At 59.2% G+C, this 16,681-nt stretch overlaps 1 protein-coding gene across 6 annotated transcripts in view; it reads right to left on the bottom strand.

The window, feature by feature from the left end:
- The window catches only part of PPFIA4 (PTPRF interacting protein alpha 4), a 63,898-nt gene that overhangs the window by 28,558 nt on the left and 18,659 nt on the right, over positions 1-16,681 (bottom strand). For 2 of the 6 annotated variants that reach the window (XM_063356350.1, XM_063356351.1), the window contains exons 1-3: positions 13,792-13,914; positions 13,448-13,652; positions 6,366-7,158 (exon numbers count right to left, since the gene is read on the bottom strand). In XM_063356350.1, the coding sequence (XP_063212420.1) occupies positions 6,366-6,602 (237 nt within the window). In that variant the 5' untranslated portion in view covers positions 6,603-7,158; positions 13,448-13,652; positions 13,792-13,914. Of the gene's footprint in view, positions 1-6,365; positions 7,159-13,447; positions 13,653-13,791; positions 13,929-16,681 lie in introns of those variants that run through there. The other 4 variants (XM_063356346.1, XM_063356348.1, XM_063356349.1 and 1 more) reach the window with 4 other exon arrangements.

Genomic DNA, 16,681 nt, shown 5'->3' with positions numbered 1-16,681 from the left:
CACTTCCCCGGGGACCGCTCCAGCCCCGGGGTCACCCCTGTCCCCATCACTTCCCCGGGGACCGCTCCAGCCCCAGGGTCACCCCTGTCCCCATCAGTTGTCCCCCAAATCAGTCACAGCCCCCCACACCTCCATCACCAGCCCCTGCCATGCCCAGGCATCATCCCACGCTTGCTCTCGGCCCATCCCACAGCCCCCTGGAGTGCGGTGAACCCCACCGCCGAGCGGCTTCCCCGGGAGATGGCTGCGCCAGCCAAGCCTTTCCCGGAGCCGTGCTCTCCCGGCTGTGGGGATTACGGCTCGGCACAGCCCAGCAGCGCACACACGTGCGTGCGCACCGCTGGGTTATGCAAGCGCTGCGCGCAGGAGCGAGCAGCTCATGAGCATCCCCACGGATTATACCAGGGCTGGGAATGCCAGTGAGCGGAAAAAGCATGCGAGAGCGGCAGCGAGAGGTGCCAGATTAGGGGCCCGTGAGCCGCTGGCTGCTTCAGATTTAGGGATATGTCACTCCTCTAGTCCCTCAATATGCCAGGAGACAGGCAGCAAGGCACAAGGAGCAAAAGCATTCTCACAGCCGTGATGGCCCCAGGAACATCTTTCCAAGCCCAAGCTATGACGGTGTGTGACACTGGCTGTGGACTCTCCCAGCACCAGGGCAGGGACCCAGTGGATCCAAAGTCCCGAGATCTCCAAAGGGTGAAAACCTCTTGCTCTGCCCCATGGCTGGCAGGGGAAGCTGGGGCTGCGGGCGCGGATGCTCTCCCCGCTGGGGTGAACAGGGCTATGGGTGGCGTGGGACGGATGGGACAAGGCGTCGGAGGCAGGAAGGGAAGAGGGATGCCAGGGCTCAGCCCTCCTCACCCCGCGTTGCCTGCGCGGCCCGCCCCGGCTGGCCAAGCTGTACAGATTGCGCCCGCAATCAGGCTTTCATCCCGCAAGGCAAGGAGATTAATAGAGAGAGAAAATCCGCTGCAGGGAGACAGGCAGCCCCCCCACCCCGACGCAATCCGCAGGTCAGCGGGTCAAAGCGTGGCGGCGGTGGCTCCGCTCCCGGGCACACCACAAAGCTCCAGCCAGACCCCATCCCATCGGGGTGCTCCTCTCCGAGCCCTCCATCCCGCCGGGAATGGCTGACGGGATCCTGTGCTGTGCACCCCAGCGAGGCTGCCAGGCCTGGAGCATTCCACGGCAAACAGAAGAGACCACGACAACTGTCCTTCCTTAGGAAAAGGCTGCAAAAAAGAGCATTTACCACCAAAAATAGCAACACCCCTGCAGCAAGACGGGACAGCAGCAGGGGTTAGCTGAGTACACAAGGCTGGGGGCACTTGCAAGCCTGATTTTGATGCTTTGGGAATAAAAATATAGGAATAAATCAATCCAACACCCGCCTGTAGCTACTTCCATCAGCCCCAGCTGTGCCAGACGTCTGCCCGAGCACTGCCACCTTGCTTCGGGCCACTGGCGGGCACCAGGGGAGTTTGGGGACCGTGAGGACAAGCTGTCCCCAGCTCCCGGCTGCAGTGTCACACCGTGGAGCACAGCTTTCACCCCCATCCACAGGTACGCCATTGCCCTAAGTGCCAGCGAAGTGACGATAAAGAGGATCTGGGTGATTTTCCTCTGCCCTGCCCACGGCCAGGAGTCTTCCAAGAGACGCAGAGCGTCTGCCCCCGGCTCCGATAAGCTCTCAAACTAAGCAGGGACACCTATAAACGGATTAGAAAGTGAAGGAGAGGTGCCTGATCTTCAATCAAAGGGCGGATGACGAGGCACGGCCCTGGGAAGCCCTGCGGGAAGCCCAGCAGCCTGGGAAGTGGCTCATTTGGATTAAAACCAAACCACCCAACGCGCGACCGGCTGGGCTCAGCCCCAAACCCCGGGGCAGGAGGGAACAGGGTGAGTGGATGGATTCTATTTTCACCATCAGAGCATGGAGGGAGACCCGAAGCACCACACCTTGTGGCCCAGGGCTCGAGTCTTCTGTCAGTGCCAGGCATGTCTGGGGTTCGGGGTCTTCCCCCTTGGCTGCATCAACGGGGAAGGCACAGGGAAGCGCTGGAGGGAGGCCAGAAACCAGCTACATGGAGACGGCTGGGAAAAGCAAGGAGAGGTTTAGGAAGCTCAAGGCAGGGAAGGCTCGTAGCATGAAAAAGCTGAAATGCAAAAGTCCTCAGCCCAAAGCCATCTTCTGCCTTTGCCCGTGCCGTCCGCAGCACAGACAGGGACGCAACGAGACTGCACCAAAGTGAGCAAAATTCCCCCATTTGCGGCAGGAGCACAGATACTGCTCCAAGCCTCGGGAACAAACTGGCTCCAGCTGTGGGATTAATGGCATTTTAAAGCCCCTAATTGGAGTGATTGCTCCTGACGGGCCAGGCGTGCGAGAGAGGGGGATGTGGGAAGGATGCCCACGCTGGGAAATCAGCGCTGCCAACTCGGTACGCGAGGGATGGAGCCCCTTCCCTCTGTCCATCCGTGCTGGGAGTTGGCAGACCCATCACCTCAGTTTCTCCTTGCTGCCCCCAGAGCAGAATTACGAGAAAGCCCTAAGTCAGAGCCGAGGGGATAAACACAACCCCAGCAGTGCGTAGCATGGGATTACGAAGATTAAATCCGGGCAGGTTCGACCGTCACCCACCCTCAGCACCGAGCACTGCGGTGGCATGTCCTGCACCTCTCGGCCACAGCACCGTGACTCTGCGGGGACCATCCATGGGGAACTGGTGTCCAACTGGTGTCCTCCCCTCTCAAAACACGGTCACGACATGTATTTCCACCCAGGATTGCTCAGAGAGGAGCATCATGCAGCTGAGCAAGCAGGAATCCAACACCTCAGCACCCTGGTCTTGCGGGAGGGTGGCCAGTTCCAAGGGTTCAATGCTGAGCCACCAGGTCCTTCCATCCCTCCCCAAAATCTTGAGACATTTTAAAAGTCTCATCCAGTGGGTGTTTTCTGCCAGCTTGGAGCTGCTGGGGCCCCTATTTTCATCCACGCTTTAGATATATTTTTAAGTTAAATGGGAGGAATTTGGGTGATCGTTTGATGTCAGGACCCTCTCCAGCTCCTGGGGGACCTCCAGGGAGCTCGAGGAGTCTTAGGGGTCTGCCCACCCCAAAAAGGCCAGCTCTCAGCTGCCCAGGTAGCCCCAAGCAGCCCAAAGAGGCAGCGAAGGTGCAGCAGAGCCGGGGCTGGAAGGAAGAACTGCCGGAGGTTTCCACGGCCATCGGTAGCCCTCAACACAGCAGCCCCTGAGAAATTTGGGAGCGTGTTCTCCCCCTGACACAGCTGGGGACACGGACACCTGCCAAACCCTGCCTGGGCGGGGAGAAGTGCCATCCCACGCAGGACCCCGCTCCGGGAACACATCTGGATACAGCTGGAGCCCTGCATGTTGCACCCCCGGGTGGCACCTACACCCAGGAGAGCAGGGGGGAGCCCGGCTGAGTGGCCAGGCAGGAGGGAGCTGGACCCCCTGCCAGGGCCCTGGGGGTGTGCCGGGAGCACCCGGACCCTGGTCAGGGCTTGGTCCTCGGCCACATGGCCCCTGCACAGGCAGGGAGGGCAGAGGGATTGGAGCCGAGAGCTTTCAGTCCGATTAAGTTGCGTTCAGGGCTCCCACATGAATAAATAAATCATGTAAGAAGTATTAAGGCAGCTTAGTCTCCCCGGGAAATCGCCCTAGAGTTCTGCCTTTTGGGGGCTGAGGGATGCCCCATGGATTAGGGGGAGGGATGGCCTGGCCACGTGGCAACCAAGCCCCGCACGGGCAAGGAGGAATGGGGGTTACAGGCAGGAGTATCCCCGGACCATCTCCGCCTGCCCTATTCGGGGGTTTCCCCAGGACAAGCACATCTCCTGCCTGCCCCATTGATGGCTCTGCCAGCACTCTGGATCCCGCGCTGACACAGCAGCATCCAGCTGCCACTGTGCCCTGGAAGTGCCACATTCCCCAGCCGCCATCCACCCAATCCTCCCAGGCAGCACCTCCTCCGCACAGCCAGGGCTTGGCTCTTCGCTGGCACTGGAGACAGGCTGTCAGCCTCGTGGGTGCCCAAGCCTGCCCCAAAAAAAGGGTTTCTTCGAGCAATCCAGCTTGAATCCCGTCCCAATGGGGTCCGACACATTGCAATAAGCTCCTGGCCAAAAGGGCTCAGAGAGGAGGAGGAAGAGGATGGGACAGGCCCACGGAAAGCCCCCACGCAGCACCCCGGGGAAGAGACCCGCCGCGTCCCGCTTACCTGGTACATGCACATGCTGGGATTAATCCCATTGGGCAGGTGAGCGCCTTTGGGTTTGCTCCCCCCGTTCATGCTGAGCCCTCATCTCCCACGAGGGCGGCCGGTGCAGCCCCGAGGGCGAGGGGCAGAGCGGGCACCGGGGGCCGCCGTGCCCGGGCACAGAGTCCCCCTGCCCGCACAGGGACAGGCAGGGCAGCGGGAGGCGGCGGGAGCTGAGGGAAATTCCCCATCTGCTGCCCACCCTAATCACATCCCTCGCCGCGGTGCAGGGAGCCGGAGGCAGCCCTGGCTGGAGCGGGGCAGCCGAGCGGGCTCGTGGGTGCAGGCGCTGCCACCGCGTCCCTTCGCGCTGACCCAGTTTGCTGCGTCTGCACGCCGCCCGTGCCCAGGCACTGAAGACCCTTTATTGGAGCAGGAGCGGAGACTAAATCCGCGCAGTCCCTTAATCCGAGGCGGCTGCAGCGGGGCGGGCAGCGCGCGCTCAGGGTGACCTGGCTTGCTCTCTCCGGCGCACGCCGGCTGGGGCACAGGGAGCAGACGGGACACGAGCCCCCAGCACACGGGATGTGGTGGTGGCCCTGTCTGCACCCAACACTTGGGCACATCTCAGCGCCTCTCGAGGGGCAGAGAGCAGCTCATCCACGGGGACCCCAGGCGCTCCTGGGGAAGCACTGTTGGGTGCTCAGCGCTGTGGGTGGGGACGTGGGCTGCTGCCTTCCCCCTGCGCAGCTTTCCCCTACTCGAAGCGGAGAAGGGATGCCAAAAGCCGGCCAGCCACCAGCCCAAGCTCCGTCCTGGCTTGTGCCACCACTTTTGCTCCATTGCTTATTTCCCATCTCCCTGGGGGGCTCCGAACCCCGTCACCCAGGTAAGGCAGGAGGATCTAAGGCACTGTCAACACAGACACAAGCGTTCGAAGCCTCCTGCTTCCCTGGCTGCTGGGCTCCTCGCTGGCTCTTCCCACACCGCGGCCACAAAGGAGTGGTGCAAAAGCCCCCCCATATCCTGCTTCCCCCAAGTCTGGGCCCTGGGACACTGTGTGCTGCCCCACAAGACCCCACAGGGAAGGTGGGCAGCTCATTTCCCCCCTGCGCAGCCCTGCGACGCTGATCCACCCCATCCTCTTCTGACCTGAGCACCTTTGTTTGCAGAGGCCGAGCTCAAGTCCAGGTCTCTGGAGGACCTGGAGCGGGTCCTGCGGGTGGAGGAGCCGGGAGCAGAGCAACACCAGGCTCTCAGCGGAGCCAGAAACCCCAGCGGAGCCATGGCAAGCGCCGGTTTCCCCGTGCCCTGAGCTGCTTGCTCAGCACAGACCCCTGGCAGCCCCCCGCCCGCTGTCTGGCTGCTCTGCCTCAGGGAACAAATGGCCCCATTGCGACATCCCGATCCCCGCTCTGTGCCCAGCTCTGCCTCCAGCCTCCCCTCTCAGGAAGAAGCTCGAGACAAAGAAAATCCCATCACCCACCACTGCCCCACCGGGTGATGAGGCTGATGGAAAGGATCCCTCCCAGCAAGGGAAGGGGCAGGGAGCAGGGGCTTCCCTCCAGCACTGGGGAAGGAACATGGTTAATGTCCCCCTTCAGGGATAGTACCGGTGGGGACTCATGAAACCAAGGACTGCCTGTCGTCCCAAGGAGCACGCTGGAGGCAGCAAGTCAGACCTGCTACCCAAAATGTGTTGTCTGCTCCCTAGGCACCCTTCGGTGTCAACGGGCGAGCACAGACCCTGCGTCTGCCTCCCCATCGCCCTGGGGTGTCCTCAGGAAGGTTTTGCCCCTTCTTCACACCCATTCCCCTGTGCAAGTGGGGCGATTACAATCCCACACCTCCCCACTCACAGACCACCTCTGAACATCCCGATGGCTCGTTGATGCTCCAGCCCCTCGCAGATCAACGAGGGGTAGAGAGGAGAAGGGGAGATGTTCCAGCTGTTTGTGGCTTGGCCTCAGAGAACCTACAGGTTCTACCACGAGTATGAGGTGCAGCACACCCCGCAGCATCACCGCTATCACACCAAGCTGGTCGTCCTAAAGGCATGAGCTAAAAATCACATCCGAGCGGCTGATCACCCTTGTATGTCTCGACGAAGGCTCCTGCTGATCCCAGGGCCAGATCCTTACCTGTGGGAGGGCCGAGTTGAGCTGCCTCTGGAGCTGGTCACGCTCCCGGAGGGTCTCTTGCAAGCGGCTCTGGGTGACGGAGAGCGTCTCGCGGGTCTCCCGCAGGGTGTCCAGCAGCTTGTCCCTCTCATCCAGCATGTTCACCATCAGCTGCTCGAAGTCGGCATCCGCCTCGGAGCCCTGCGGGGGACCCAGAGGGTCCCCCTCGCTAATGGTGGGCATCACCTCGCACATCATGGCGGGGTGCGACAGGCAGGCAAGGGTCCTGGAGGCGCCCGGTGGGTGGGGTGGTAGGTGCTGTCGAGCTGCAGGACCCCGATCACATTGCTACGGGCTCCTGCAGGTCAGGGGAGCCAGCGCTGGAAGGGGCGATTGGGTGGTGAAGGTGGAGGGATCCCCATCTCTTCTTCTTGGGTGCTAAACAGAAGCTGGCATCGCTCCGGTGGGGATGGAGGGATGTCTTAGCATTAACAAGGCCCTTGCAGTCTTAACCCCCCCCAGTCGGCTGCTTGTCACTGCCAGGGTCCCTTGTGTCACCTCTCTGATGCCTTTCAGAGGGGCCGGAGCATCAACGAGCCATGGGGATGTTCAGAGGGGGACAAAGCGACCCTTGAGGACTTGTCCTGACAGGGAGCCCAAGCTGGCAGCAGTAGAGGGAGGATCCAGGGGATATTTGGGCTGCCCGGGCATGCCGAGAAGGAGTCTGGTGGCGGTGGGCTGTCGTCTCCAAGGCTGGATGAGATGGTCACTGCTGCTCCAGGAACGTGTCTCCGTTTGGCATCACAGTGGTGACCTACAGGAGAGGGGAGAGAGATCAGATCCCTCCTGCTGCGTCCAAACTGCCCAGGGCACCTGCCCAGCACCCTTTGCCCCTCATCAAAACCCTGGAAGGCTGCAACAGGCTCAGCACCCACAGGAACGGGCTGTGTCAAGTCGTACCACCCTGCACCCACGCGGTCACTACACTGCACCCAGTATGGCACCAAGCTGCAGCGAATAGCATCCCGGGACCAAAATCCCTGCAATGGTTTTTGGCAGTCACACATCCCGGGTCAGGATCCTGTCCCCTCTGTGGAGCGCCTTGGCTGCTGAGGGACCCCATGGCTCAAGTGTCCTCCAGCTGCAGAAACTCTCTGTTTGCAGAAATTCAGGCTCAAAGCAGAGTTTGGCCCAAACCTGGCCCAAAGTCACAGCAACAAATGAGTTGAACGATGAGATTAACGGTCACCCCCCCCCTCCCTGTGGTGTCAACAGGAACAGTCGCAGTGGGACTGTCCGTTCAGTGTTAACCGAACGCATCCTCCATCGGTGAAACCTCTACCCAGGGGATGGAGGCAGCAGCATTCCTGAATTATTCCCCGAGCACAAGAACTGTTGTCTGCCGGTGCCAGGGATGAGCGGCAGGAGAGCAGAGGCAGAGCTGCCAATGCGGGCAGCAGCCTGGATTTAGGCTGGATTAAAACATGGGTGGACCCAGGGACTTGACCCCAGAGGTGATGCCGGTACCTCCAGCCCCACCTCCGTTTCCACAGCCCAAAACCACCAGGACGAGAGGCTGGGATGTCTCCCCTCCTGGCCGCAAGCAAGGTGCCAAAGGAGGATTTCTCCTGACGCAGCCCTTTGGGTGAGCTTCAGCCCGCTACAGCTGGACGAGGGTCCCCAGCAGCCAGGGTTGGTGTGCTGCTGTCACCCCAGCCACCCTGGGGACTTGCCCACCCCTTATCACCACCTTTACCAGGCTTTGTCTGCAAGGGGATAAACCGGGGCAATTCTGGAGCCAAGCAGCAAAACACAACGCGGCAAACCTGGGACAAGGGCTGCTGGTCTAACACCGGTGATGGGGCAGTCCCCCGTAAGTTTTTAAGTCTTTACGACAGATAACGCTCGAGGCTTAGGTCTGAGCATCCTCCTATCACCCGCCCTTCAAACCAACGGACACACGGACAAAAAGGACCCGGCACGCAGCCATGGGCCAGATCAGCCCGTTCTGGCCCTTCAGACTGGAATAAAAGCTCGTGTCTCAAACAGCTCGGCGTCACAGCGGGGCTCTTCTCCCCCGTTCAAAGGCGGCCTGCGTAAAGAGACGCTTTTGTGCACACCCAGATGCGCAGACACACACGCTGCCGGGGCCGGGGGAACCGTAGCTCCGTTCTTGGGATGACATTGGCTCATCAGCTGATGGGAAGTTTGACACAAAAAACCCTCTAAAAATAGAGAAGCTCTGGCAAAACCACCAGGTCCTCCATGTGCATCCAGCGCATTACGCTGAAAGCCGGCTCCCGCACGCCGGGGACATGGGACGGGGCGTCCCGCAGGTGTCTGTCCCACCTCCTCCCCCTTTACAGATTTAAGTCGCGTTCCTCAAGCGGGATAAAACCTCTTACGGGCGTATAACGCTATCCTGAACCTTTGAGGCTTGTTCGCGCTCTTTTCTGGCTGTTAGGACATGGACAAGGGATAACTGTGACCGACATCCCGTCCCTGCAGCATCCCTGCAAAAAGGAGGCTGGTGGAGGAAAAGGCACAGAGCGATGGACCACTCCAGCCCCCTGCTCTCCTTGGGTTGAGTCAGACATGAGTCCCATCCCTGTAATTAAGCAGGTGAAACGTTTTCCGATCCTCCTTCCACTAATTAGCAGCCCCAGCAGTATCCACACAGGAGCACGGCCGCGCTGCCAGCCCTCCTGGAGGGCAGACGACCCAGGCTCTAGGGAGACTGGGGGCCAAGAGGAGCAGAAATCAGCCTTACCCCACGGCAAAGCCCTGTTAATTTGGGTGCAAAACCCGACCAAAGCGGCTTTCATGCCCCATCTCACTGCTGTGCCCCTGCTCATGGGGTAAGCGTGGAGAAAGCCCGTCCGCGCCGCGCAAACCCAGACGCCCCCCCCCCCCCCCCCGGCAGAGCAGGACGTGAATGGCAAAATCAGCTGCGTGGCCACATCCCCACCTCCACTGCTGGTGAGGAACTGAACGAATTAGCGGGTGATTTAAGAGATATCAATCAAGGCACCGAGGGAAGAGCCCTGCAGGCACTCAGGGAGGGGAAATGCTGCAGGGAATAGCCAAGACATAAATCTGACGGGAGCGATGATGGGATGGAAATTTATCCCAGCTGCAAAGGAGAGACTCGCTTACCATGAGGAGATGCTGCAGACGCTGGTCCCAGCGGGGCCGTGGCGTCTCCCCACACCACGTGGAGGTAATCCAAGGGGCTGGACCCACACGGTGCAGGAGTCGGCACAGATTTAGTCCACGCATCACCCAAGGGTTGCTTTTCTTTTTGCTTCCCCCACGGACGGGTGGTTGGGGGGGTTTGCGTAAGCCCATGAGCTACTTCGCTTCACTGCAACCTGCTCCTGTTACACACTTATATCCCGTTACATCCGCCGCCCTTGGGAAGGGAGGCTGGGGGTGATAAGCCCAGCCTGGACACCTCAGCCTGGGGAGGGTGATAACAGGATTATGGGGACCTTGCACGGCACCGATGCTGGTCCAGGACAGACTCATCCCATCTTGCTGGTCCCCAAAAGCATCTGTGCTCTGCCCTCCTGAGCGTGCTCAGCAGAGGCGTGATACAGCATAGAACTGTCCTCCCGTGACAGGCAACGCTTGTCTCCCAGTGACCCAAAGCTCCTCCATGACCAGGGCTTGGGGAACGTCTTCACTGGAGGGTGGTCACGTTATCCCCTCGCACCCCGGGCCACCAGGCGTGGGTAGCATGGAGGATACGTGCTGTGGCATAAGGCAAGGAGAGCTGCTACAATGCTCTGCAGCTGGAGAAGCACCACAAGCAGGGGTGATACTTCCAAACCACCAGAAAGAGCAGCCAAAGCCCGCTTTGTCCTGGCCTTAAGCCCCCAGGAAGCTGGTGGGCGGCCAGCCCAGTGCTTTCAGGGCTTTCCACACTCCCCATGACGCTGCTGCACCGTGAGGGTCCCTCTGCCAGCAGGTCCCTGGCAGGTAAATCCAGGCTGATGCTCTGCCACCTCTGAGCATGGCTCTGGAGACAATTCAGCCACGTGTCCCCATCTCCTGGCTGAAACCGCGTAGGACCCCAAGGGTGGAAAACATTCCCTGCACAGCAGAAGCACCATCCACATCCATAATCGCTACGGACAGACACTGAGCAGCCTCTAGCGTCCACGTCGCAGAGCCGTCCCGCCAACAACCACTGGGTAACTCTCCTACCCCGTGGACATGGGAGCAATTATTTCTGGATTCAAACACTGCAGCTTGTGCTGCGAAACCAGAGCAACAGCAAAAGCACAACCCCCAGGAGTCGCCCAGTTAATGGGAAGGACCATCACCCGGCATCAGGGCGGCTGCAAAGGTTTTATTGGTGATGCCAAGTGAGGAAGCCAGGACTGGACTGGGTTTGATACCCAGCATTTTGGAGCGGGAAGTGTGTTTGGCGAGCAACGGGCAGGGTGAGCGTGCAGGGGTGTGCGGACACGCAGGGACCTGCACACATGCAGCGACGTCCATGCATGCAGGGACGTGCACACGAGTAGGGATGCGCACGGGTGCAGGGACACGTGCAGGAAGCTCCCGCCTACGTCCAGCTCCCCTCGGCACCAGCATCCCCTCATTTCTGCACCACCTCAAACCTCGGGATTCTCTCCCTTCTCCAAAAGCAGCAGAAAATCACCCATTCCCACGCAGCTCTTCCCCCGGGAGCCCAGCTGGCGGTCGCGTACACAAGACGCCATCCCCGCATAACGAAGCTCAGCGTTTCTCGCGCAGACCCACATGCCCAAGCGGTCGCTTTTAAAGACCTTGGGGATGTCAGGGTGGATGACAGCCCGAATGCATCGCACGCTTTGCTGGCGGCTTTAGCAGCAGCGAGGGCAGATTGAAGGCACTGGATGTCGGCGGGGTCTGAGCTTGCTCCCAATTAGCAGCAAAACGCTGCCCGTGAATCTCAACCTTTCAACTGTATCTGGTAAAACTATGTAAATGCTGCTGCCTGGGTTTAGAGGGCCTTAACTGATGGGATAATCATTGGGTAGAGGAGTGAGGATGCGAGGAGACAGCTGGCGAGCTGAGAAAACAGACACTGCGCAGCTCTAGCCCTTTGCTGGGTATTTTTAGTCCCGCGGGGCTGCCAGGCACAGACTCGCTGGGAGCAGGTTTGTTGCCAGTGAAAACGTGCCTGCTTTACTATCCCTTCCCCCCGCCCCGCCCCAGCCCCCCCCTCAAAACGATGCTTTCCCCACAATTTGGGATGGAAAACAGCAGAGTCACGCGCTGCCTGCTTGGAGAGGCCGCTTTGCAATGACGGTGCCCAGACGTGGAGCAGAGGGGTTTTGGGTTTTGGGTTTTTTTTGCCCTTGAGCTGATTATTTGCTCGGCACGGCTCCGTAGCAAGCCACGCTGCCTGCGGGATGCTCAGTCCCAAGGAGCACCCTGGCTTTCCCTTTTCCACCAGGCCGAGAAGCACACCCAGCATTTATCCACACGCAAACCAGCCTGGGCGCCGAGGCAGAGACAGGCGTGTGTTTTTTCTCCGAACAGCTTCACTCTCATCTCAGCCCTGACAAGAGAAAGAAAGAAACCTCCACGGCTCTGTCAGCAAGATCATCACCCCAGCAGGCAGCTGGCAAAGAGGGTTTAACGCGCACCTCGGAGGCAACAAGCTCGCAGAGATTGATCATCCCATAAAAACGTCAGTTTGATCTTTTCCGCTCCTCGAAAATCCTCGTCAGCTGCCCAACCTGGCCTCCAAAGAGCGGCGCAGGCAGGCCGGCAGAGCCCACACCAGCGGCTGTTGCTTGCAGCTCAGCGGCGCCGGGACGGCTTCCCCTCCGCTGAACCAGCTGAGGACGGCGTCCCAGCGTCCTGCGCCCACCTCATCCCCGCCAGGCTTGGGAGGAAGGAGGAGGGCGATGCCTTTTTGCTGTTGGTTTCTCCTTGCAGGACTTCTTTTTTCACCTTTTCCTTGTGATGCTGCACTAAATGTGATTACACGGACAGGCCGCACGACTGCTGTATCCCGACATTTCCAGCAAGCTTGTCCCAGTCACCGTTCAGGCAGATGGAGCCAGTGTAAGTCCTTCCCACCCTCATCGAAGCTGGACACCACTCTGGAGATCTAGGAACACGGATCCCCCCTGATGTGCCCCAGGGAATGTCAGTCCTGACCCACCGAGCCGTGGCATGGCATGCGGATGGCAGAGCAGGAACATCATCAACGTCTCCACCGACCCACAGAGCCCGCTTTCCATTTTACCCTCGGTGGGAGACATGATAATTAGCGGCTGAGAAAATGAAAGATTATTCCTGTGCACAAGACAAAGAGGATGCTGAAGCGCCCTGACCCAACAGTGGAAACTGCAGAGCCTAGGAATGGAAATCTTCACCCGCGGCAAGTCTCGGAGATGCCTTTGCCACACGCTTGTGTGGGCCACGGGCTGAGATTTCACCTCCCAAGGCGTCTGTGCCCTGAGACCGCAGCAGAGCTGCTGCTCGTGTCACCGTGTCCGGATGGGGCTTGTCTGCACCGGAGATGGCCAGCTGAGCTCCACGTGCGCCAGGAGCTTCTCACATCCCTCTCTACAGCCCCACAGACCCCGAGGGTCCCTCCTCACCCTTCCTTTCCTCATCCCATCCCCATGCTCGGTGACACACCCTTTCTGTATTCTAAATCCACAGATTTCTTATTTTTACAAGCCTGGACCTGAGCAGCCCTGTCTGCAAGCTCATGCACCCTGGCTTCTCCATCCTGGGGGCGATCCACAGGGAAAAAGCCGCATTTCAATAAGAAAACCTATCAGCAGATACAGCCTCATCCCAGCATCTCTCCTGAGTCCTTCCATTTACTCCGGGATGCACTGTGGCCTCTGGAGACCTCCAGTCCCCTGAGAAGGACAAGGAAGATCCAATTTACTATGGGGCCCATATGGTGACGGTGCCTCCACATTCCCTAACGCAGCCCCGCCGACGGCAGGGTACCGCGCAGATGGTACCCGGCTGATGCCAGGGACAGCCCGTGGCCAGGACACCCAGGGATAATAAGGGAAATGAGGCATTCTGGCTAGAAAGAAGGTGCCAATTTTTAGCGGCAAAGGGTTAGATCCACATACCCAAGGGTGAGATGGATTCGCAGAGGGAGAGTCACCGCTGCGGAGATCTGCATTATGGATGTGATCGAGACCTGAAAAAAGATGTAGCGGTGCCTCCTCTCCCGTCCAGGCCCAGGAAGTCACCCGGCGTCCCCACACCTTCATCAGTGTGTCCTTCGCTCTCCAGGGGACAATGCCCAACTTGTCCCTTGCTGGAGATGGAACCCTGGCAAGACAGGACGTTTGGGCAGCATCTCCAGGTTTTGGACCTGTCTCAGAGGTCTCAGGGAAGCAATGGGTGCCCCTAAAGTATGCGGACAGAGGAGATTGCAAGCAACAAAAGACAGCTGCTCCCAATATCTTACCTTAAGGGGCACGCTTCTGCCCCACAGGCTTGCTCCAAAACCAAAGAGCAGGTCCCATCCTGAGCCCTTGCTCGCTCCAAGCCGCTAAGCCAGAGGAGAAACCGGGAGAAAAAATGTCCAGATCTGGCTGTTTCTTTGCAGGGAGAAGTAAGTGTTAGTATTCAACTGATATTTATAGTTCCCAGTGGGAGGGGAGGCATTACACACAACTTCCAGTGGGTATTTTCAGAAAGCCACCTGCTCCTCGCCATTGTGCAGAAACACGATTGTTCTGCAACAAAAAGCTCGTCAGACGATGAGCCGAAATCTCTGCCGGGTCCTCCGGCGCAGACACGGGGTGCACAGTGCAGAGGACGGTGAACACCCCTAGCAGGGGTTGGCACCTGAACTCGGTCACGTACACCAATTTACCGGACCGTGTCACCCCTTGGAGTGTTGTATTGGTCATGTTATGGTTCCTGACTCAGTTTCCCTGTTTCCAAAATGGGCTACGCGTCCTCAACCGACCCCAGAGGAAGGTGTAATCTCAGTTTATTGCAAGGAGGAATCTGGCACAGGAAGGGACTGCTGGGGTAAAGACACACCAACCCGCAAACCTCCTGCCTTTGCACTTTGGGGTGAGATGGCAGACGGGAATGAGCCTTGGAGGGGCTCCAAACTGGATGATCCCTCTGACAAGTGGGATCCCAACACCTGGCCAAGAGACTCAGCAAGCCCAGGCTCACCTTCAGACTTCATCTCTGGGTTGTCAAGAGCCAAAAACACAACCGAGGGGAGAGAGGACCACAGGCCTGAAGTTGCTGGTAAAGCCATGAGGATCCCAGTGAGGATCCCAGCTCAGGCGGGAGCCCAGCAAGCGTGGCTGGTGAAACCAGGGCACGTGGTCACCATAACACGCCCCTGAGCTGAACTTCAGCCAGCTGCAGACCTGCCCCAGCAGACAAAAGGGGTCACCCCAAACCATTAAAACGCAAACCAAACCCCCCAGGTCCGGTCACCACAGTTCCACTCCAGTCACCTGCACTCATTATGTTTTGTAGTAGATTTCCACAAAAACCCGGCCGCATCACTGAGACGACGGGACTGCTGGCAACACCCGAGAAATGCCGATTCCTTCCATGGGCGAGTGGTTGGGAAACCACTTTGTGCCGCGAGCCCGACTCCCTGGAAGGGAGGAGAAGGATGCGCCTGATGCACAACACCGAACTCATCCCTCTTCCGGGATGTGGGCTGCCCTCAGACCCATCCACGGAGACAAGGACGGGTATTAACAGCAACCGACCCGACGCAAAAAAGCCACAACGCTGGTTACAATCATTTCCTTTCTCAATAGCTGGTCTGCTCGCCATCCCTGTGCGTGCATGCGGCTGTTTCATCTTTTTTCTCCATAACTTTGCAACCAAACCCTACGTCCTTTCCCCTGTTAGGACAAAGCCTTTGACTTCGGCTTCATTCAAGGTGAGTTTAAACAAGCAGCAGAGGGAAATGCAATCGCCACGGCTCTTCTAGAAGCAGCACGTCAGGGTGAACCAGCCCCTAGATGAATCTGCAAGCGAAGGTGAGCACCGGGATCCCAGCAATCAGGCTGGTTTCCAGCCCAAGGTGGATGCAGACTCCTTTGAGAGGCAACAGGACAGAGGGGAGCAGTCTAAAACCATGGGGAGAAAATCGTGCGCTTGTCACAGAGGCGGCATCACTGCAAAAGTCCCCTCAGCTTTGGGAAAGTGGGGCTTTGTGCCTCAGTTTCCCCACTAGCAGGGCATAACTTCAGCCGTCGCTGAGACTCGGAGGGAGGGACGGCTGGTGATTTTCCATGATTTCACTTGAGGTTTTGCCACGGGTACATCCCTCCCACCCCCGTGACACTTTTGACGAGGAGTTATTTCATCTGGGAGCCTGACGCCCCGGAGCCGGGGGCCCTCTCCTCCTCGCTGCCAAACCAGCCCCTGCCCTGCTTTAGTCACACACCGTGAGCACTTGCTGGTGCTAATTTATTCAGCGATAGGGGAAGAGTCACCAGCACGAAGGGGGGCTGTTGAAATCTGCGCCGCGGGTGCACCCGAGCCCTGTGAAAAGATGCAGAGGCGCCTCTTCACCCACCCCGGCCCCCCGGGGCAGCTCGGGCTTCGGTGCCCAGCCCAGGGGACACAGGAGGCTGCTGGTGGTAAAGAAACCCCACGGCAAACACCGTGGGCATCCCGACGCTCGCCCTGAGCAGCTTGCGTGCCTCGTCTGCCCAAGATCCCGCGTTTCCACCGCGTTGCCCAGCTCGCTGGCATCTCTTCCACAGCCAGCAGCATCACCCGCACCCTGGGCACAGCCCTCCGTGCAACCAGCCCCAGCAATAATTTGCCAATTTGTCCATTTTCCATCACAAAATTTGGCCGCCAGCTCCACGAACGGTGGAAAGGGAACGTGGCTCAGTGAGCTCTGCAGGGTCCAGAGCAGCACCCCGCTCCCTGCCCTGCCGGGGCAGGTCTGAAGCATTTTGTCACTCTCCTTCACCAAATTTTGAGTGGTGTTGAGGAGGAGCCCAGGAAGGAGCCAGAGAAGAGGCAGACTGGGCTTTCAATGTGAAATTTGGGAAGTATTAGAGGGTGTTCAGAGCCATTGAGCATAGACCGCGGAAATGCCTAGTGCTGCTGGCTCCAGCGTGGACCAGGGCAGACTCGGGAACACGTCCCTGCATCACGCTCAGGGAGGTTTTGTGGCCAACACAACCTGAGAGGGAAAAGCAATGGTCTGGGGCAGGACCCATGCCATGGGGAGGCCTCCAGAGCTCAGCAATTCACCACTGACCACTTCAGCACACAAGCAGAGACAACGGCGGTGAGACCGGCGCCCCAAGCCCTCCCCGTCCCGCTTGCAGACAATCCAGGGACTCCCCAGA

Source organism: Chroicocephalus ridibundus, chromosome 20 (assembly GCF_963924245.1).
Source record: "Chroicocephalus ridibundus chromosome 20, bChrRid1.1, whole genome shotgun sequence".
Classification (NCBI taxonomy): domain Eukaryota; kingdom Metazoa; phylum Chordata; class Aves; order Charadriiformes; family Laridae; genus Chroicocephalus; species Chroicocephalus ridibundus.
The sequence above is the reverse complement of the archived record's forward strand: the minus strand, read 5'-3'. Positions and strand labels throughout refer to the sequence as shown.